Genomic DNA, 21,975 nt, shown 5'->3' on the forward strand with positions numbered 1-21,975 from the left:
TAGAGGGTGTGGTTTGGAAGAATTTTAATTTGGACCATGTGATATGACATCAAGCAGATATATGTATCTTCGGTTATACTCCACACTATGTAAGAAGGAAGACACCATCACAGGAGATACGGTTTCTATACGTGTCTCCTATAATTTATTGAAGACGCACGGTAACAACCCGCATCTTCGTAAGTATAAGTTTGTCAATTTTCGGAGATGCGGATACCCAACACGCGTCTTGGTATATAATCCGGACCCGTATGCAATATAGTTAAATTCTCTGGCGTCCATCTCATCTCTGCGAGTCTCCCTCCCGATCCAAATCCTCCGCCGCGTCGCATCGCCCCTTCTCTCCCCTGCCGCGTCGCCCACTCCCCCTCTTCCCCCGCCGCACCCTCCCCTCCCCTCCCTTCTCTCCCCCGCCGCCACCTCCTACACTGCCAGCGGCGGGAGCTCGAGGCCCGGGCCGAGATGGCCGGCCGACGTAGGAGCTCGACCGCGGGTGGATCCGGAGGCGGGTTGCCGGCAGCGGGAGCTCCACGCGCGTGATGAGGCGGCCTGCCGGCGCGGGAGATCGACGCGGGGTGGAGGTGCGGGAGCTCCACGCGGCTGCCCGACACAGGAGTTCGAGGCGGGGCGGAGGCGTCCGTCCTCACGCCCCATGTTTGATTGGCAGCGGCAGTGTGTGAGGTCTCCGGCGCGTGGTACGGGCGCCACATGGACTCCGCCGAGCGCGCGATACGCGCCCGCCTCTCCCTCGTCGACCTCATCCTCGAGGTCCGCGTCGCGCGCGTACCCGCCTCCTCTGCGTTCGAGCCTCTCCACCTCCGCAGGCCTGTGGAGCCTGATGGCCGCCAGGTCTACATGCTCAACAAGGGCGATCTGGCTGAGGCGTACGAGATCAAGGTAAATCAAGTCGAACCCTGCACTGCTATTGGGGAAATTTGACGGCTGGTTCTGAATTCTGATGTACGTGGGCTGCTCGCGGTGGTGCAGAAGTGGATGGCGTACATGAAGAAGAAGAGGACCTGCCCGTGCATTGCGGTCAATTCGCACAAGAGGGAAAGCACCAAGGAGGTAAGGAGCGTCGCTTGTGGAGTACTAGCTAGTTTATCTAAGTAGTAAATAGATTTTAACATTTGGGTAGGCGATTTTGATTCGATGCTACCGCAGATGTCTTGTCTGATTGCGCTAGCATATTTTTACTGTTATTTAGTTATTGAGTGTTGTGCGATCGAGGATCAAGCATGGCGAGAGTGATTGCACGGGAACAGTCCTCCTCATCGGAATTCCTAACGTTGGCAAGTCTGCCATTGTTAACGCAATGCATCATATTGGGGGAATTGGGGCAGCAGGTGATATATACCGATTGGTTATTGCTGCTCTATTATTTGTGTTTCATCTCCTTTGGTTCTGTTATGATTGTTAATTCTGATATCCCGACTCCTGATGAGTGTCACTCTCAGTCCCTTGTTTGATTCTGGGGTTGAATCAGTAGGCAACCCGGTGCCCAGAAATTGAGATATTTTTGTTGCTTCCTTTGGAACAGGGATCCTTTTGTCTAGAAGCATGTGAAGGGACCGAAGTGGCTCCAGTTGCTTGTTGGGGTCAGTCTTCGTATTTATTTAGTGATATGATGTACATGTATGAGTAATCGAGTCACTTTACATGTTCTATTGTTATTTATATTTGGTAGTTTTCTTCTGCTCCTTGGGAAGATTGCTCTATTGCTTTGGTGACATTGCAAAGTATATATCCTTGAATCCTGCTTCTTGCATTTAGTCAAGCTGCATAAATCATATGCTGCATTTGTGTTGCACTTGAACTCTATTCACGCTGGTTCTTGCTGATTGCACTTTCCTCCTGCAGGGATTTGAGCAGGTGAACTTACGACCGTGTGCACTGCAGATAAGTCTCCCCCTTTCCTATTCACCCCCTTTTTCATCTATGTTGGAGTGCATATGTATGCATGTGATTGAATGGAGAAAATGTAGGCATGTACTTGGAAGTTGCAACTGTGATCCACTGCAATCACTTGTGATTATTCTATTATTTGTTGTTTTCTGATATTCCGTAAGCCTGTAAACATAGATTGATATCTAACACCCAAAGTATACCATGTAATTGTTAACTATGTTTCTTTATTTGTGTTTTGACCTATCTAATCTCAAATTTTTTGTTATGCCCTCGGTCCATTATTAGCATATATAGTTTCACATGTTGAGATGTTTTCTGCTCCAAGTGTAGCACATTAGCAATATAGAAACCTGACTTAAAGAAAATATGCCCTCTTTTGCATCTCAAAATTGTTGATTCCAAGATGTGCGGCATCAAGAAAATATGCCCTGTTTCACATTAGCAATATATGTCGTGCTGATTATTTGCTTCTAGTAACTCTTGCATGCAGACTCTGAATGTATGTGTAGATAATATGCTCTCTTTTACATTAGCAACAGTTTTGTGTTTATCCTTTGTACATTGGAGTTCATTCCTTGTAGTTAAATATGACCATATATAAAATACCAATTTGCAAGCTTGCAACACCTTTTTAATGGGTAGAAGTTAAACATGTTTAAGGAGCTTATGGTAGGAAGCTAAATTTTGCATGTTTTTTCACTTAACTTTAACTTTGTGCAGGTACTGCCTTCGTTAAGGGAGAAGCATGATGAGTTTATGTTGAGGGAGCTAGTGCAAAGGTGGTCAAACCATAAAGTGATGGTTCGGTGGCTCTCACGTTTCTTTTATTATCTTGATCGGTACTTCATCACGAGGTCACTTACTCCACTTAAAGAAGTTGGGCTTGCTTCCGAGAGTTTTATATTGTGATTCATAGAAACAACAGAGTGTTTGTCATAGTGTATGTTAGAATACATGTGAAAGTATTTGTGATTTATATAATGGATAAAACCTGTGTATTTGTGATTTATATATAGTGGATTTGTATGAGTTAAATAGATTAGGATGTAATGTATATAGTGGATAAAGCATGTGGAATTGTGATGTAAAGAATGGATAAAGCATGTGCATATGTGATGTATATAAGAGTATATAATGTCCTTTTTCGTTTCTTTTTTTAATTCATCATAGGAACCTGCGTCTCCTATGCGAGGATGCGAGGGTCATTGGAGATGCGGGTTTGTAAAAATGCATCTCTCCTATATGAGGGTTCTTGGAGACGCGGATTTGTAAGAATGCGTCTCCAATGACCTCTCTCATAGGAGATGCGGAAAAATCGTGTCTTGTGACTTCACATCAGAGACATGAATCTGGAGACATGAAAAAACGTGTTTTGTGTGTGAGTTAACCCGCATCTCCTAGTGCCACCTTGTGTATCAATCCCCAATTTTCCGTTTTGTAACTTTTTTTCTTTCAGAGGTGCTAGTGTAGAGACGACATGAGCTCTTACACCAAAAGTTGATTTTAAAGAGAAAATACACAAGTATGTGCCAGTTTACATGCTTGATTGCAGAGATAGTTGCGCAATGTTTGACTTTGGCCTTTGGAAATTTGATATTTAATATGACCAATTTTGCGTTATAAAACGTTTTGAATGTGTTTTCGCCAGATTTGCTAGTGTAGAGACGACGTAGGCTCTTCCACCAAAAGTTGATTTTAAAGAGAAAATACACAAGTATGTGCCAGTTTACATGCATGCTTGATCGCAGAGACAGTCGCGCATCGTTTGACTTTGGCTTTTTTGACATCTGATCTTTAATATGACCATCATGATTCATGCATCACGACGGATATGGTACTAAACATCAGCTCGAATACCTAAGAATTACACGCAAGTGTTGACAATATGTGCTGATGTGATGTGCAAGTCCTAACCAACCAAAACTCAGCTCTGAGCTTGACATCCACACTGTATATATACCACTTTGATAGCAAGGGCCTGTTTAGTTTCCGTAGCTGTAAATGTAAAAAACTTTTTGCAAAGAAATCTTACTAATTTGAAGTACTAAATGAAGTCTATTTACAAAACTTTTTGCACAGATGGGTTGTAAATCGCGAGACGAATCTAATGATGCTAATTAATCCATGATTAAGCAATAATTAGCGGATGGTTACTGTAGCATCACTGTTGCAAAATATGGATTAAGTAGGCTCATTAGATTCGTCTCGCGATTTACAGCCCATCCATGCAAAAAGTTTTATAAATAGATTTCATTTAGTACTTCAAATTAGTAAGATTGTTTTGAAAATTTTGCGTTTACGGTTTTTTTTTTTATAGCCTGCGAACTGAACAGGCTCGGCGCACATGGCAACAGAAGCACGGAAGCTTCGTCGAAGCACACGGCTAAGTTTACTGGAGCAGTATTTTGGCAGCAATGCTGTAGCACATAAGCTTGATTAAAATCCACTGCCTTTGCTCTTCTTCCCGCATCCCACGACTCCAAAATGGACGCGTGTCGCGCAGCGCGTATGCGACAGCGGCGGGAGGAAGGAGCGCGCAGGGGCGACGGAGGCCTCATGGGGTGGGGCGGGCCGCGGCGGCGCCCGGTGCTGCTGAGCGGTGGGCCACCGCTCAGCTGGATCCGCTTGGCAGCGGGCGGCCTTGGCCTCGTCCTCTGGGTGCTGCCGGCAAGGAGGCGAGGGGCGAGGCGGGCCGTGGCGGCGCTTGTACGCCGGCCGTGCAGCGTCCGGTGCTGCTGAGCGGTGGGCCAGCGCTCTGCTGGACCCGCTGGACAGTGGGCGGCCTCGGCCTCTGGGTGGTGCCGGCAAGGATGCGAGGGGCGAGGGGCACGATGGCTCCGCTGGGTAGGCCATGTAGGCGTGTCCCTTCATCCGTCCAGACCCCCATCGGAACAGTCCCCGGGTGGCGTCGCGCGGCGTTTGTATGCGTGTGCGCTGCCCCTCCTTTCTCTGCCGAAGCGGTCGGCGAGGACGCCCCCCCAGGATTCGATGCGCGCGCCAGCCATGGGTGAGATAAGTTCCCCCTGCTCATCGCATATCCTTCCCCCGCTTTATTCGTCCTCTCCCCTCGATTATGAACCCTAGTTTTTGATTCCCTATCTCCGTTCCTCCTGTTTTCTCGTCGCAAACCCCTGCGTGCAGATCTGTGAGCTCCAGCCCTTTGCGCACTCCTCTTTGTGCTGCTTTGAATCTGCTGTGCCTTGACCTGATCTGCCAGTTCTTGCTCTTTTGGTGCAGGTGCAGAGGCGGCCATAGATTCGGCTACCTAGGCCTAGGAGCGCCCATTGCAGGAAGGTGGCTCAACTGATTTTGATTTGGATCCTTCCTTTGCTTGATCTCATGCCGTGATTATTGAGTGATTGCATCTAATGCTCTTATCTCTAGGCCTTTTCGATTGTTTATGTTCAGTGCCTGTTGTGCCTTGCATCAGTAGAAGGACATTGTGATTACATCTCGTGCTTTTTCTTATGACTTCAGCAAGCTTCTTGGGTTTGAGCAGCAGCATCTCAGGGTGAGTTTGTTCCTCCTGTGTTCCTTTCCATGTGTTTGCAATTATTGCCCTAGATTAGTCTGGATGCAGTGACTTTTCCCTGTGAATAACATGAGTAGAAGTTCCATCTCAGGTTCCATCTTCTATAGTAATTAGTTTGCTTTTTGTATCGCTTTTTGTTGGAAATAAGGCTGTCACTGTTTTATTTACTTGCAGAAAGAACAATAAAATGTTGCTAGGAGTAAAAACATTATCAAATTTATTTAGTGTGCTTTCCCATTTTGTCATTACAATAGAATACCATTCTACTTATTGTCTGAATTTAATATATGAAGTGGGTATGTTTCCTGAATATCTTAATAATTGTTGTTTGCCTAGCTTCTTTGGTTCTATGACTTCAGTTAATTCTTAAAAATACCAAGCATAGTGAATCATGTAAGGATTAATAAATTTTATTTATCACTTAACTTATATTCAGCTTTCCCTTTTTTTCCTAGCTCTAGCTTTCAGAGCCACATGTAGAGAGCTAACACCTTAAGAGCCATATGTTAGTGCATATTTTTTTTAACTGCTCATCAAAATTCCCACTATAATCAGATTGATGTGCACCATGGTCTACTCTTTCAGTTTCAGAAGCTCCTACAGATCTCAAACTTCTTTACCTAATGTGTGATTTAGTCCCAAGTTTTAAGAACTTTCCATTCACTTTGTGATTTTTCTACATAAACAAGGAAACATGTTTTTAATGAAACATACCAATGTCGCTAGATCCGGAGTAGCATGTGGGCGGCACACGTTAGAGTGGCGGCGCAGCATGTGGAACTGGCAGGCTCCCCAAGCGACAAAAAGGCCGAGTGAAACTGCAGTGACTCTCCTTCAGATCCTGTAAGAACATGACAACCATCCTGAAATCGACATTATGTTTCATTTCTTGCCACCTGCTTTAATCAATAACTAAACCCATCGTCTATTCATGTTACGGATATGGATGAATGGATACATGCTGAATGAACTTTGGTTGCAAAGAGCACAGGAGATGGGTGCCAGCTAGCCATGAAATTGTTGATCGAGTGGGAATCCTTCTGAGATTGGCAAGGATTGGAAGGACTTGGAATTGATTCAATTTGTTGGTAAGAACCCTAACATCCTCGAATGGATTTTTTTTGCCTTGGGAACCTTTGGAATTGTTAGCTGCACAATGATACATTAGAGCTGGATTAACCCAACTGATTTATATGTCTGCAGATATTAAAACTTGCATTGAGAGACAAGATGATGGCGTACAGTTGTGATAGATTGATTACCTTTCAAGCATTTATGCTCTTGCTCTCTACTGGCAGTATTTATGCATGTTTCATGGCATTTATTCTTTTTTTCTTGGGTAAGCATGTTTTTTAAATCATTTGCAGTGTTTTGCAAGCAATGAAATATTCTATGAGAGTTCTAACTGTAACATAAAGTTATATTGAACTTAGCAAAACAAGAATGCAGTCGAAATTGTCAGTTTTCTAAAGTTCTGCAATGTGTTTCATGCGGAGCCTCAAATATCGTTTTGATGTTAGGGCCAATCGCTTGCAAGTCCCACCATCGAAGGTGTGTGGTGCCATCCCATATTGTTTGTTTTTCTACTAATTTTCTCCGAGTCAATGTGTTGGTTGTGTCTTGATTTGCTAGTTTCGGCCATGGTTTGATATATAATGCCCACCGTCTCATATGATTGATTTTTATCTAGGGCAATGGATGTATATTCTTCAGTTGCAAATAATGAAAGAAAACAACAATAACCTCACTGAGCTCAATTGCCGTATCTGTTCTGGAGAATGTTTGAGCTACAGTTTGCCAAAAAATTGAACACCACTTACAAGAAAATTGAACTGTATGCAGATTCAAAGATGTTTATCTCACTGAGCTCAATTGCCGCCTCTGTTCTTTTTTTTGGGATATTTGTGTGGTGTTCAGTGCACTAAAAATCCAAAAAGGTGGATTACCAATGTATCTCTAGAGATCTCATATGTTTTCATTTCACTTTTCAAGGAACATTTAGGAAAGCAACATAGAGAGACGTTCTGCTGGTCTCTGTTAAGAAGCTTGATGATGAAGAACCATCGTCAATGGCTGATGTGCCAGAATTACAATAACCAAAAGACGAGACGAATTATTACAATCATTTGATGGGTATTGCTGGCAGTCTCCCTGCTTTAGCTTGGGTTGCATCCTTAGGAAAAGATTGTGATTAAAAGTTGACATTTTTTGCACTGCGTGAGTATGTTATTTAAGTTAACAAGTAATGGAGTGCATATGCCTATTTTATGTAGAAAAATTATGACTGTTATATAAGATATGGTGTGCCTAATCTTTGCTTTATGAACATAACCAAACATGTTGCAATATCTAGAAGAACATTTTCAAAATAATAGTATTGTTTATATTTTGAGAAAATAAGAAAAGTGTTTCTGCTTTGAAAATGTTAACTGCATTAGAACATCTCACATTCCAATATCATAACTTTGGCTTATCTATGTATAAGTTCAAACTAAAAAGTGTTGAATCAAATATGAAACATTTCACGTTCCAACTTTACAATTTTCTAGTGTAGTGTAGACTTGAGTTCCGAATGGATAGGTTGTGGCAACCGAAGCCCGTAGATTATCAGCTGTCGTCTTCTCCACCTTTTGTCATCACTAGACTCGCCGCGCAGACACGTATAGCCAATGGCCTGAAGGAGGCCGTTCGTCTCCGGTGTATTAGTGAATTATTACTCTTTCTAGTTTGTCACATCGTCTTGTTAGATAACGCATAAAGCGCTGCATGCACACGATCTAAAAATTTGCCATCCAACAACCACTGAAAGTTACTCGCACTTGCTTAAAAGATAGGTATCGAGATTCAACCCTAATAGTTGGAATCGCTCTCGCGCTGCATGGTTGGAATTGCTTAAAAGATAGTATTTGGTTCGGTAATTTTGGGACGTTAACTAATCGTAAAAACAAAGTTTATGATAAATGTGTTTGGTTTGATTAGACCCTAATCGGTTACCTTGCAATCAAGTATCAAGCTAGTGCAAATTCAACATTATTAATAGATACCGCTCACGTATGAGAGGGTGATCGAACTAACTGAACTGATTGATCTTGTCTCAATAAACACGTTCTCTCCCAATATATATGGACTAGAGAAGAAAATGAACTAAATTTTCACCTCAATCTCTCTGTCCCTCCGGATATGTACGAATAATTGTAGGGGATTAATATGTATCAAACAAGATATAATCAGTTAGCACAGTGGTCCTCTATATGCTTCCTGCTGCGATATGGTGGTGGTAGCCGGCTAACTTTAGAGGACCAAACAAACAAGAATCTTCTAGAACTTTTTCGGTTAATTCCCTCTCCAAAAGTATTAGGAGGACCGGATGAGATTGATAGAGATTTTGACCTGGAGGGATTCTCGAATGTCCCAATCCCTTTCAGCCAGTCAGCCTCTTCAAACCCAAGGAGCTCTTATTCTGTAATCATTCCCCGTGACCCGATACCGTTTGCGTTTGCGTTAGAAACCAATCAGCACGCAGAGCTAATTCCCTCGCTCTAGGCTTAGCGAGGATCTAGCTAGCTAGTCCATTAACAAAGAAGTGTGAAGACCGGGTACCACGACCGCACGCACGTTCCCCACATGTTTAGCATGTCGGAAAACTAATAAGGTATCTTGATTCCCATTTGTTTATGAACTATACTGATATGCCGAAAATGAGTTTATTTTATATAGTCAAAACCAAATTATTAATTAATTATTCCGTGTTACTGTTGTCGACTGCTACTCTCGTACCGAAATTACTGCGTTGACAGCCTTTTGACGGTTTCATCAACGAATAAATGAAATAAAGAAAAAAAAGAATAAAGTTTCAGGGGGCGCGCGCGGCCGTGGAACGTGTCTATAGAAACGTGTAGGGGTTGAAGACCCGGCGCTGCATCGCCCGCGCCGAGACATTTCGGCGTCGCTCAGGTCAATCCGTGCATTCCTTCCATCGCGCGCCCGCCCATTTAGTCGATCCGTTGCCATGGCGCCTCCCCAGAGCGGCGACGGCGGCGCGGCGGCAGGAGATCTCCTGGAGACCGGGCTGCTGGCCGCGGCCGCCGCCGGCGCCTTCAAGGAGGAGGCCGGGAGGGCGACGTCCACGTCGGGGCGCGTGGCGGACGACGAGCGGGTCGCGGGGGCGACGACGGCGTCCTCGCGGGTGCGGCGGGGCGCGCGGCTCGCGGCGGCGCAGCTGCAGGAGGTGTTCCTGGGCACGAGGCTGTTCCCGCTCTTCTCCGCCGTGCCGCTCGCCGTCGCCGCCCAGCTCCTCCGCCTCGGCCGGGTACGCAACAGTTACCTCACCCCTGATCTCCTGAGTCCGCGTAGATTAATTCTGGCTTGCTAATCGGCACTATCAACTAGCTAGTAATTACTTGCCGGCGATTGTTCTCTTGATCACCGGCATTTATTTCTGCTCTAACTCTAAGCAACAAGATTGATGGAAACGTCGCGCCGCGCACGAGGTCGTAGGAAATCGACTACTCCTAGACGATAGGAACGTGCAAAGCTTTTGTCTCTTTCCTCCATCGGAACTCGTATGTACGTAGGCAGTTACGTTTCGTGGTGATGAGCCGTATGCGTGGCCACGTCGACGGGCGGCGCGGCGAAGGCGGCCAGCAGCTTCCTCTTTCGCCGAGGACGGACGACACGCTCCTCGCACGCGATCGCTGCACGTCGTCGCTCCACGCCACGCGCCATAGGAGGGATAGAGGTAGACGATAGCATACGGCTATACCTGCTTTCTCCCCACTCAAATCCCTGCTCCTTAATTTCTTGTCAGTTGTCACCGTCACGGAGGGATGAACACAACACATGCGTGGTAAATAAAACTAGGTCGATTGGATCGATGACCATGAGCTTTAGAATGGATGCATGCAGTTAACTTTGCCCGTGCTGGTGAATGGAAATGGTGGCCAGCCTTCAAGTCAACGGTGCCCACAGCTCCCTGGCATGCTAGAAGGACATTCCTATACTTTCAGGGTTTTGCGATTGATTATTGAGTCCAAGAGCCCATAGGATGAGCATTATTTTTCTGTCTTTTCTTGTGTACGCTCGTCATTCACTCATTTGAATTGGATATATATATATACATACATACATACATATACAAATAGGTTAGTTAGCGCTGTAGTTCATACGGCATCGTCCAATCCCTTGTTGTGCCGCAACCGCAAGTAGTATATGGTTGCCATTTGGTGTTTGGTGAGGGTACGGTTCAGAGGTGCTCACAGCATGTCGACAAGGTTGCATTGGATGCGGTGTGATTTGTTCTTGTCGATTTCATGCCTAGGATAGCAATGAATCTTTTCCAAGCAAATGCCATAAGTCTGAAGGTGTTTCCTTAATTTTCTTTTGATGACTCTTACAGTTGTTTCCTCAGCAAAATTCGCTAGTCTGTTCCACATTCAAATATTAGAAGCAAGCAAGATTGAAACACATCGAATAACTTGACAGCTCATTCAGAATGTGCGATTCGATTCTAGTATTTGTAAAATGTGGCAAAAGTAGAAGTATGGTCCCCCGCTGCAAAATTCCAGTTCCGTGGAAATAAGGCTCTAAAGAGTGACATCCAAGGGATCGAATGCCATGCGCCCAGCTTTGGGTGCAACTAGGAGATACAGACGTGAGTGGTTGGTTTCAGCATATCAATTCAAAATAGCTGGAGAATACCATGAAAGGGTAGCTCAGAGTAAGTAAGCAATGTCAATGGCGTGGCAGGGACAGCTCGTAATTTAGCAAAGCAGCAGCTGCTATCACTGAAAATATCATACACATGCCTTGTTGATTTTCTCCTTAATTTACCGGTAGAACTCCTACTGTTTTGTTGAAAAATTGCTACTATTTTAAATGGGTTTATGCAAAATATGTGGGCACACTTTGCATAAACTTTTACAAAGTTCAGTTTGGTTACCAACATGATTAATTATCCCTCTAAGATTTCAGTTAGATGTTGCACGGATCTGATGTATGAAAAAAAAGAAAGGTGCCCATGTAGACATTTCACTGCACTTATCACGCCATGGAGATATTTCAAGCGGCTCCTGCGGCCGTGGAGGGCCAAGGAAGTGTTTGCCTGCCTGAGCCTAACTGATTAATACTAGCTAGCTTTTGGTAGAACAAACGAGACAGGCAGGCAAGCTGCTGTTGTTGTTTATAAAGCGGCAGCAGATGGCACACCTGTCAATCCATATCTCCCCAATTGGGTTGGGGTCGGGAGATTGTGACGTGCCTGAAGGAAAAAAAAAAGTGATCCACGACCACATCAGGCAGGTAAGCCGTGCACCTGTCGTGTCCCTGTCAGTTTGTCACGGCTCCTGGGGGTCTAGAGTAGTACAAGAGCTGTGGATCTTTCGATGCTGGCTCCATGGATTTCCTTGCTTACCCAAGCATTCTGTCTTTTGCTTGCAAAGTGGTTTAGAACCGTAGTGTTTGTAGAATGCTTCTTATTTTACCCTAACGCCTCCTTTAGAATATAACCAGCGAAACTCAGTTATTTGCTATGTGGAGCTGCTGAATTTCAAACAGTACTGCTACCATTTTCTGTGTTTTTTCTTTTTATTATTTTCAATGATCCTTTTTTACTTGTGCTGCCAACTTATCTCAAAAAGTTTTGGTCTGCTTAATTTCATCCAATATAATCCTTGTTAGAATTGACATATTTTGTGTATAGAACTTTCCTGTCGTGCTCATCTGAAAAAGTTGAGATGCGTGATTGATTTTTTGAAGGGTGGATATGTGACAGATGATAGGCATTCGAAAAAATTGGAGGCATGCCACACACGGGGATTTAAATACAGAATAAATAAACTTATGGATTAGTAGCTAGCAAATGCGGTCATAGGATGATTAGTCAAAGAACGTATTAGCCTACCCACGACTTGATCGATGCAAAAGACAATTGTCAGCTCATGGTGCCTTGACATCTGCAACTTGAGATTTCAAAGATTCGTTTTGGGCTCCTCGCTCCTTTGACATGTCCACTTTATTCCTCCTTGAGAATTGCATGATCTCGTGCAAGTTTTGGGGTAAGACCTGGCCTGTTTGCTGGGGCAATTCTGCTAGGATTTTGTTTTGAGCTCGAACAAATCCCTTATCTGAAAGAAAATTTCATGAAACAGTAGATTGGAGGATATTTACATGCCCATGTCCAAATAGGAATTGAAATTGGAGTGGAGGTAGCTCATCATCTTGTGATTACTGTAAAAAAAATATATGCACCTCTTCCAACGTAATGCCTCCATCCCATGAAGAGTGCAATCTTAGTTTTTCTTCAAATAGATTAGTGGTGGTGTGAAATAACCTCCATGGCCTCATTTATTGACTGCATGCAACTAACTAGACTTCCTAAAATCATGGATAGAAGTTAAAATTGGCTTGCAAGTCAGATCTGATCACTAAATTAGGAACTTCGTGTTCAATTCCTAGAATTGCAGTTTTTTATGAGATTTTTTCCAAATGCTAGGATTGAACTTTTCATAGGATGGAGGGAGTACAGTCTTCAATCTAGTTTACAATCACTGCCATGTGCCTCTGCAATCCGAAGAAAGGGATTGGCAAGGCTGGAGAGATTCTTCTGTTCTCCTGTTGCAATATGTGAGCAACACGACCATTAGAGATTGCTGCACTTTTGATGGCACACTTATATATACAAGCACAGGGATTGTTCGACAAATAACCTCAAAACAAATTCACACAGCAAAAGTTCAAAAATGCTTGCAGTTTCTTATTTTTATTTTACTATAATCTCTCCAACTAGTTGGATTTTCTTTTCGTCACACTTACCTCGCGAAATTGTTGCGGCAGGCCTGGGTGTTCGTTTTCAGCTTGATAGGCATGGCCCCCCTTGCCGAACGTGTGAGCTTCTTAAGCGAGTAAATCACTCAATTCCTTGTTTCCTTTTCCTGAGTGAGCGGTTGGCTATTCTGTTACTCATCATCAGACTGATCTCTGTTGTGCAGACATATTGCCGATACCGCAGGACCAACAGGTAACTAAATCTCTAATTTTTTTTCTTTATACCATGCAGCAAAATGTGCTGATAGGAAATTTTGCACACACACACATCTATCATGTTAGTGCAGTTAAATGATGAGTCATGATAAAAGACCTTCTACTCAAATACTGGAGTACATATTATAGTATGTGTTGACATAGCAACTTCCATTTTGGTATTCTTTTGAGTGTACTAACATCATATTTTGTGATTCAGAAAAGGAGTATCACAAATAACTTTTTTTTAAAAAAAATTCTTAGTTTTGAGTGCACGAGAACAAAAAGGTAGTACATGAAATTGCTTGTGATTCAGAAAAGGGCTAACACAAATTACTTTCCATTTTTTGGAGTTTTGTTAGCTTTGAGCGTAAATGCGTACTGAAATGTAGCAACTGAAAAAACACATGGAGCCAATTTTGGTTTCTCTATGATATACGAAATGAATTATGGCTACTTGTTATTTAGAACTAGTTCACAAGTCCCCTGTAATAATTTTTTCATGCATGTGCTTTTCTCATCGCAAAGCTTTATTAGTTATTACTTAGCATTCCTCCACAATTTGGAATAATTTTGATTACAGCTGGTGGGATTCTGAATGCAACATGTGGGAATGTACCTGAACTTATTATTGCACTCTTTGCTCTGCATAAGGAGAAGATGGAAATCTTGAAGTGGTCACTTTTAGGTTCCATATTATCCAATTTGCTGCTTGTTCTTGGTTCTTCCCTCCTGTGTGGTGGGCTTGCAAATACGGGCAAAGAACGTCCGCTAGACAGGGTAAGGATGCGGTTGCAAAGTGCCATTGGTAGAGCTTGGAAATATAGATGCCAGAATAACATGTGCCTAAAATTTTCTTTGATGTTCTTTAACAGAGACAAGCAGATGTGAGCATAGGCCTTCTGATGCTGGGTGTGCTCTGCCACATCTTACCTCTACTGTCTAAATACACCAATTGCACTGGAGATAGCATAAGTTCATCAGGTTCGGTTCTGGAATTATCAAGATTAAGTGCCATTGTAATGCTCACTGCCTACTTTGGAGGCCTCATCTTTCAGCTAAAAACCCATCGTCAAATTTTTGAGCGAGAGGTATAATGCCTTGTTTACTAAGAGTCTATTTGCGATTTTTGTGGTATGTTGCAATGTGGAATCTAGTCAGTTAGAAGAATATTAGCGACTATAGTGGGATTTTTTTATTACAACAAAATTTATGCTTCCAACTAGCAACTACCTAAAACATCGGACATAAATAAGTACTTTAAACCACCACATTCTCAAACTAAGGGTTCTGGGAATCATGTGAAATGAAAAATATAGAGACCAGAGGCATTTCCCTTTTCAGAAGTACTAATGGTTAGCTCTTCGAAAAAATATTTTTGTCTCTTTCAGATCTTCTCCAAGGATGATGAGAGCTATTTCAACTTGTTGTAGTCAGAATTATGAACAGCTTAATTTTATCTTCTAGGATTGTCAAACAATTTATTGTGGTTGTTAATATGAAGCACATAGTTTTGACTCTCTGCACAATTCGTATATATGCACCATGAACTCTTCTCCGATTTTAGTATGTCCACTAGTGCTTATTTTCCTATTAGTAGGATTTGATTTTATTCATATGTAGCTTTCCTCCTTTTCCTGAAAAATAAAACGAGAAAAAGTAGGAAAGGATCGCTGTCCATGCTTCACATTCTCCTATTGACTCATTTCCTAACAGTTTACTGATGTGTCCAAGAACTGATTGCAGGACAACTCAGAGAGCACCAACAATGATGATGATGGCAGTTCAGTTATAGGATTTGCCAGTGCAGTAATCTGGTTGATTGGGATGACTGTAGTCATTGCTGTGCTATCTAATTACATTGTCACTACAATTGAGGTACAACTTTTTTAGGGAACATACATCAAGGCCCTTTAATTCGTTTCCTTGCTATTTCTGCGATCTCTGTTTATTTGACAATTTTGTTTCCAGGAAGCATCAGAGTCACTAGGTATTCCACTCAGGTTCATCAGCATTATTCTACTTCCAATTGTTGGAAATGCTGCTGAGCATGCAGGCGCTATCATATTTGCTTTCAAGAACAAAATAGTATGGATGTATTTTGTTCTTTTGCTGAGTGCTTTCGGTTATTTAAGTTATCTTATTCAATGAATCATGTGATTATATGTGTCTTGTAGGATATCACCCTGGGCATTGCTCTTGGTTCGGCTACTCAAATTTCGCTGCTTGTGGTGAGAATTGAGAATCTTTCTTCTTGTTCAGTACACATTTAAGAATTACTCATCTTGTTTTGGAAACAACACCTTGCCCTTAACTGGTTCGCAAAAGCCTGCTGATTTAAAATTTCAGAACATTCAATTTGAATTCTTCAAATTTAATGTTTGTGTCATATAACAAGGCAAGACAATACATCTACTCTTCTATAGGTCATTGACCTGTAATACAATCTTTTTACCCTATTTGGTCCATAATGGCATTTTCAACTTTTTCGATTTTCACTGATAAGGAGTTTACTTATCACCAGGTGCCCATCATTCTGATTGTATCTTGGGTGAATGGCATCCCTATGGATCTCGACTTGAATCTTCTTGAGACTGGATCATTGGTTATGACTGTATTTACAACAGCATTTATGCTTCAGGTAATGACAGTAACTGCTAAAATAGATTATGAAAAAAAGCAGAACTAATTGATATTATTTGAAATGTGTATCTTTCTTTTGAGCAGATTATGGATCATTGCTTATGACTGTATTTGATGATGTTAATTGTATGCAGGATGACAAATGGCATTACTTGAAAGGCTTCAATTTGACACTTTGTTACCTTGTAATAGCAGTGTGCTTCTTCACCATAAAGGCCCTCCCAAGTAAGCCCATTGAACAGTAGGAACCTTTTTTTTAGCGTATATTTGCAAATGCTCGTGTTTCTGAACAAAATGTGGAGATTTACTGAACTTAAAATTTATATAAAAAAAGACCATAAGCTTTCACAACTGTGCAATTTCTAACAAGGTTTATTATGTATCAAAACATATTGTTTTGATTTGTCAAATTCCTACTAAAAGTCATACCTTCACTAATCTACTTTTGGGCTAACTTTGTTCAGCACCAAAGAAAGTACATGCCTGAGTTGCTTAAGGAGATGCTGAATCAAAGAAGGCTCATGCCTGAGCTGCTTAAAGAGATGTTGTCCATGTTTGGAATGAAATTGAGGCACGTCAGTTCAAGGTAGTAGACTGGCGTTCCCTGAAGCTCCTGATGATCAAGCTGTTGTTGAACACGACGGTGACCAACATATTTGACACTACATGCGACCGTTCGTTCTGTGGAAGTATTGCTGACAAAATGTGACTCGTTCTATTGTTTCTCCCTTAATATTACTGACAAATTAAGTGCGGTCGGATGCTCCAAGGAAGCTAATTTTAGGAAGTGATGTAACTATTGTTTTTGCATCTTATGCTTGTTAGTGCCTGGTTGTTAGATACTACGTGTGATTCTCGACCACGGCCACTACCATTATGTTGAGCCCAGTCAACAATCTCCTAACAAACCAACAAACATCCTATCAACTTGCTAACAAGTTCACTAAACCAAATCTGATAATTCGGAGTGACGAAACACCTGAAGGATATCCCCTGTCTTGCATCTGCTCCTAGCCACGCTGCCGCTTGTTGTGCCGATTCAACAACATACATGAGTTTGCCAATCTCAGATAGGCGCTCAACTGTACCTTCAAGGTTGTCTTCTGCCTCAAACTAAGAATGTATTCTACACATGTCAGAGCAAGCTCTAGGCAAGTGTAGAATCCACAGTTTTTTGGATGGTAAAATGGGATGGATAAGAAAGCATTGTGACTTCCGTTTGCTGGATCTTCTAGGCACTCCAAAGCACTTCAAGGATCATTCCAGTTCTAAATGTGTTTGGTCGGAGAGAAGGTTTGATGGAGATGATCCCACCAAGGATCCTTGAAGCAACCAACCTTACAACTACCTTATATAATAGATATGTGGATCAAAACAACCACTATTTATAATCTAAAATCCAGATTCTTATAATCTATAGCTACCATCCACATTCTTATAATCTGTATCCCATCTAAACATATCCTCACTTTGTATGCAGTCATTTGAGGTTACCTTTATCTGTGGTCATTTTTTCCTCGCTGATTTGTAGTTAGCGAATAGTAGTACTATTTCTGTAGGAATCTCATAGTGTAAAAGAAAAAAGAAGGTGCGCGCGGCATGCAATTGAAATCACTAGGAACCAGATGGTGGAGAAACTAAGCTTCTTCCTCGCAAAAAAAAAAATAGAGAAAACTAAGCTTCAATAATAAAGCAGAAGAAAAAAATGGCGGCATGAGTCTAAAGTGGAATAGAATCAGACGCTGGCTACGCAGAGGACGAAGCCAATCCTACACTAGACTCTGCTAGAGGACAGGAGGCAGCCCTGTATATAACATTCTCACAGCACATTCATGACTTCCGTCGTTTCCTAGCATGATAGTCAAAGAAAAGATGAGTAGAAAAGGCACAGCGAAGTCGGCTCTCTCTCTCTCTCTCTCTCTCTCATGTGTGTGTTGCTTCCTGATGCCTACTATCGTCAGGTACGCATTCTCTGCATTCTTTCATTTGTGCTTGTGACGATGATGATTAAGATCTGGGGTATGTAGCTTCTTTAGATCACTAGGAATGGGCCAGATGAGTTCATCTGCATCATGAGGGAGGGCGTTTTGCTCAAGACCGCGCAACCAATCCATATGACACCGCATCGCTGTCCTTGCCTATCATAATCTCGTCCAAATCACAAGGTAGAAGAAGAAGATGCATATATGGATAGGTCTCGACGGCGATGCGCTGGTTATGGTCAGGCTGTGTGGTCTTGCGCAATAGCGCCCAGCTTGCATGTCTCTCCCTCGTGTCCTAGCTCGAGAAATCTGTCCAAAGGTAGAAGAGAAGTGCTTCTGAACTCTATGGGAATGGGAATTACTTTTCTTGTTTTTTCTTGCCAGCTCATGGAAATTCTTTGTGCTATGCAACCTGAAAAGTAGACTAGATCTGATCGAATTAATATGGCGCGTGATCAAGTTTTTACTGTGTTCCTCGCTGAACAAAAAGTGAAAACAAGAACATACAACTGAAAACATCGTTCATCTTCAGTGTATTCTTTTGCCTTCACCAAAACGTGCTTGTTCACCATCTGATTATCCGTAGCCCAACCAACTTTTTCATAGTAGTAAGTTTTATGCTTGCAGACAAACCAAATCTACCAACTTTCTATTTTCGAACCCTGATTTTTATTTTTCTGGCTTCTGTTTCCTCCTCACAAACTGCAATACATCTTTACCGTGATCTATTCGTGAAGCAGATTGAGAAGCATTCATTTGCATTTTTTTGCTGTTTAATTATCAAGTTTGCATCACTTGACTTGCCATCTACGCAAGAATTTTACTGATCAATTTCACCAAGCTGTTAGACGTTACTATTCAGATTTTCAAGAACATGTATGTATGTTGGGACGACCTGCTACTTTTCCAAATTGTGCCTGAATAAGCCTGAATCTGATGACTTTCTTGATAATGTGTTGCACGGCTTCTGATTTATTATCAATTAACCTTGTATTGTTCTATAGAGCTACTTGAAATTAATGATCCTACCAGTTTTTCATCAAGTACAGATAGCATCCTTTCATATGTGTAAATTAGCGTGCCTGTTTTCTCGCTTTTTAAAGCTGTGTGTGAGGTTGGGAATTTTTCAAGCATTGTTGTATCACCTCGATGTAACTATGTTTGAATTTGATAAAATTTCCCCTTCCAAAAAAAATGTTGAAATTAGCATTGGCCTCAATGTCTAATAATGTCATACGTACGCAATAATATATACATCTATACCTCAGTCCCTCTGCAATAGTTCAAATGGACCTTAATTTGACAGCTTCTTTAAAAAGTGCTCTAGTATCTATATTGTCGGAGGAAATCTCCAGCCGGGTGGCGGAATGCACCTGCCTAATCCTAGTTTAGGAAGAGTTTGGGGGAGACGTAGGAGCGCTTGATCAAAGGGCGGATGAACACAAGAAAGACACGAGGATTTAGAGTGGTTCGGGCCGCCGGAGCATAACACCCTACGTCCACTTGAGTGTTGTATTGCTTGGGGAAGCCTAGGAAATTGTTGGGCCTTGTGAACCTTATGGACCTGGAAGTTTTTTTTTCTAACAAGTGCTCTCTCCCTTTTATAGACTAAGAGAGGTGCATACACTGAGCGGGATCCCGACAAGTGGGCCCGACCAACAGGAGCTTGTAATATGAGAGATATGTGATCTTCTTCTCCAGCTCCTTCCTGTAGTCCTCGCGATCGAGAAGTTGATGTGCGTATCTACAGCCAGGATATGGTCTTGTGCCGCCTTACCGGCACAGTGCCTGCTGTCAATGCTCACACAGTGGAGGACGTGCTGTCACTGTTGAGCTAGAACCCTCTGATAGGTGAAGGGGCTGCGCTGACCCGCCTCGTCGTCGCCTCCGCGCGCACTGTGGCAGTGCACGCCTCAGCTCTCCTGCAGCAGGCCATCACCCCTTGCTCACACGCGCGGCGCAGTGAGTTGACTGTACGCTGCTTGCCCGCGCACAGTGCTCGGTGATGCGACGCGCCGCCTTGGAAACAGGCGGGCTTACCGTGGTGTCAGCATACCTGCCTAGCGTGTCCGTGGGCAGGCCATGCCCTGTCTTGGGCAAGCGCAGTCCACCTACCCGCAATAAATGCAGTAGTTGGGCCGGCGTCCCGCGGAGGGCCTTCTGCCACGGGCACGTGGCAGGGTTGGCCCCGCAGCCGCCTCCCGGGCAGCTTGAGGCGGCACGTGGCGGCGCCGGACCCCTTCCGGGGGGAAGGGGGGTCTGGCCCCCCGGGGCCAGTCCGGATAGACAGGCCCAGAGGGGTTTGGCTCCCACACGTGGCGGCGCCGGACTCCCCTGGGGGGTCCGGGACTGTGGAGGCCATTTCCGTGCATGCTGTCCTCGTGGGCATGCGGAGGCGCCGGACCTATATGAGCACGGGGGGAGGTCCGGAGACCATGATCCCAGCTGTTAGGCCCGGACCGTACGCCCCGTCACCCATAGGACCAGGGCGAGATCACGGATAACCTTACGCCCATCTGGTTGGAGACCCTGTCAGACGACTTACTGACAGACAGGGCCTGCAGAGAGACTGATCTCCTTGCAGTGGGCTACCATGACCTTCTGGTAGTTGAGCAGCTCCTTGGCGATCATTGAGGAAAGGCGGCCGAGCATGTGGTGGCACGCGTCCACCACGATGCGCTTGGCGCACACGCTGGAGCCAGACACCATCACGCCCCTACCTGGGAGGCGACAGCGGCGCTCTAAGGGTTTGGAGGTGGTGGAGGCGGATCATGGGCCTACCACAACACGCTTGGCCCACACGTCAGGGCCGGACACCCTAGCAGGAGATACCCCTGTCTGTATGTACTGACAGAGACCCCCAGGCCCACCTCGGGTGAGGAACGAACCGCAGGTGGGGCCATATCCCAGCGTTGCGGTTGTCGTGAAGGGGCAGGGAAGACTTTTCCCCTTGGCAGGATCCCCGAGGGGCCCGCCTTCTGCCCGCGCTCCGCGCGCCAGACGGTTCAGGTTCTTGTCTTATTTGAGCCCGTCCCGCGGCTCTGGCGGTTCGGATTCCGCCTTCCCCTCCCCGCCTCCAGCAACCGCTCCTTTGACCGACGGGCCAGGGCCCACCGATCATAGAGGGTGAGAGACGGGGGCCTGGTGTAGCAAACCCTTCGGCTTCTCCTCGGTTGCCGTGGAGTTCAAAAAGGTGAGCAGCTTTGCTTAAAAGGGGACGCCGCAGAGTTCGGCTACCTTTACGCTCTTGCCTTCTCCAGACGCCGCAGCGCCCCTTCGTCTCCACTCGCACATTTGCGATCTGCTTTCTTGCGCTCGGCATTTCTTCTCCTTCCTGCTCCTTTGCAATCCATCCCTCGCAATCGCAACGCGAGATCCAGCTGGACTCGCTGCACCGCCTTCTGGGATGGACCATGCCGGAGCTCGTCGGGAGGATCCGGGCTGGCAAAATCCCCCTCAATGACCTAGCTGCAGGGGAGTTCGTCCTGTTCAACTCGTACGCCATGTGCGGGTTGGTGCCGCCGATCTCCTCCTTCTTCCTCCTGCTCCTGGAGGAGTTCGGCCTTCAGCTTCAGCACCTCACCCCCCACTCCGTGCTCCTCGTGGCGGTCTTCGCCCACTTCATGGAGATGTTCGTGGGGGTTCGTCCCTGCACCGCCATCTTCAAGCACTTCTACGCCCTGGTCGGGTCAGGGAGGAGCAAGCACGAGATCGGCGCCTACTACTTCCAGCTCCGGCAAGGGATTTCCAGCTCCTACATCAGCGCCTTCTCCAGCGCCAAGTGGGAGGATTGGCGTGACGGCTGGGTCATCGCCGCGACCGATGCCAATGACCGCCTGGAGCTGCCGACGGATGGGCTCCTCAGTGATCGCAGCACCTGGAAGGCCAAGCCGT

The 21,975-nt window shown here is 44.4% G+C and overlaps 2 protein-coding genes and 1 long non-coding RNA gene across 15 annotated transcripts; all 3 read left to right on the forward strand.

Moving 5' to 3' along the window:
• Positions 1-287: 287 nt before the first annotated feature.
• On the forward strand, positions 288-3,054 carry LOC112874467 (DAR GTPase 2, mitochondrial-like). Of its 6 annotated transcripts, XR_003224988.1 has the most exons (6): positions 288-897; positions 988-1,068; positions 1,208-1,346; positions 1,541-1,598; positions 1,861-1,899; positions 2,629-3,054. XR_003224988.1 is itself a non-coding variant. In XM_025937812.1 (5 exons), exons 1-4 carry the CDS (start codon positions 709-711, stop codon positions 1,564-1,566), a joined length of 435 nt encoding a protein of 144 aa, XP_025793597.1. In that variant the 5' UTR covers positions 288-708; the 3' UTR covers positions 1,567-1,598; positions 1,861-3,054. The 6 variants fall into 6 exon arrangements, 5 of the variants coding, with proteins under 5 accessions (XP_025793597.1, XP_025793618.1, XP_025793609.1 ...); XM_025937812.1 differs by having other exon boundaries at positions 1,861-3,054; XM_025937833.1 differs by lacking the exon at positions 1,208-1,346 and having other exon boundaries at positions 290-897.
• Positions 3,055-4,540: 1,486 nt separating this feature from the next.
• On the forward strand, positions 4,541-7,762 carry LOC112876261. Of its 8 annotated transcripts, none has more exons than XR_003225283.1 (6): positions 4,541-4,915; positions 5,146-5,419; positions 6,167-6,283; positions 6,425-6,528; positions 6,644-6,991; positions 7,433-7,760. It is a non-coding gene; the product is annotated as an uncharacterized LOC112876261 (long non-coding RNA). The 8 variants fall into 8 exon arrangements; XR_003225285.1 differs by having other exon boundaries at positions 7,443-7,760; XR_003225284.1 differs by having other exon boundaries at positions 4,543-4,915; positions 6,644-6,779; positions 6,961-7,762.
• A 1,588-nt stretch (positions 7,763-9,350) lies between these two features.
• On the forward strand, positions 9,351-16,906 carry LOC112878786 (vacuolar cation/proton exchanger 1c-like). Its single transcript, XM_025943001.1, has 11 exons — positions 9,351-9,749; positions 13,271-13,338; positions 13,426-13,454; positions 14,040-14,236; positions 14,332-14,547; positions 15,203-15,334; positions 15,428-15,544; positions 15,634-15,687; positions 15,981-16,097; positions 16,234-16,324; positions 16,564-16,906. Exons 1-11 carry the CDS (start codon positions 9,450-9,452, stop codon positions 16,584-16,586), a joined length of 1,344 nt encoding a protein of 447 aa, XP_025798786.1. The 5' UTR covers positions 9,351-9,449; the 3' UTR covers positions 16,587-16,906.
• The last annotated feature ends 5,069 nt before the right edge of the window (positions 16,907-21,975 follow it).

The sequence above is a fragment of the Panicum hallii genome, chromosome 1 (assembly GCF_002211085.1).
Source record: "Panicum hallii strain FIL2 chromosome 1, PHallii_v3.1, whole genome shotgun sequence".
Lineage (NCBI taxonomy): Eukaryota > Viridiplantae > Streptophyta > Magnoliopsida > Poales > Poaceae > Panicum > Panicum hallii.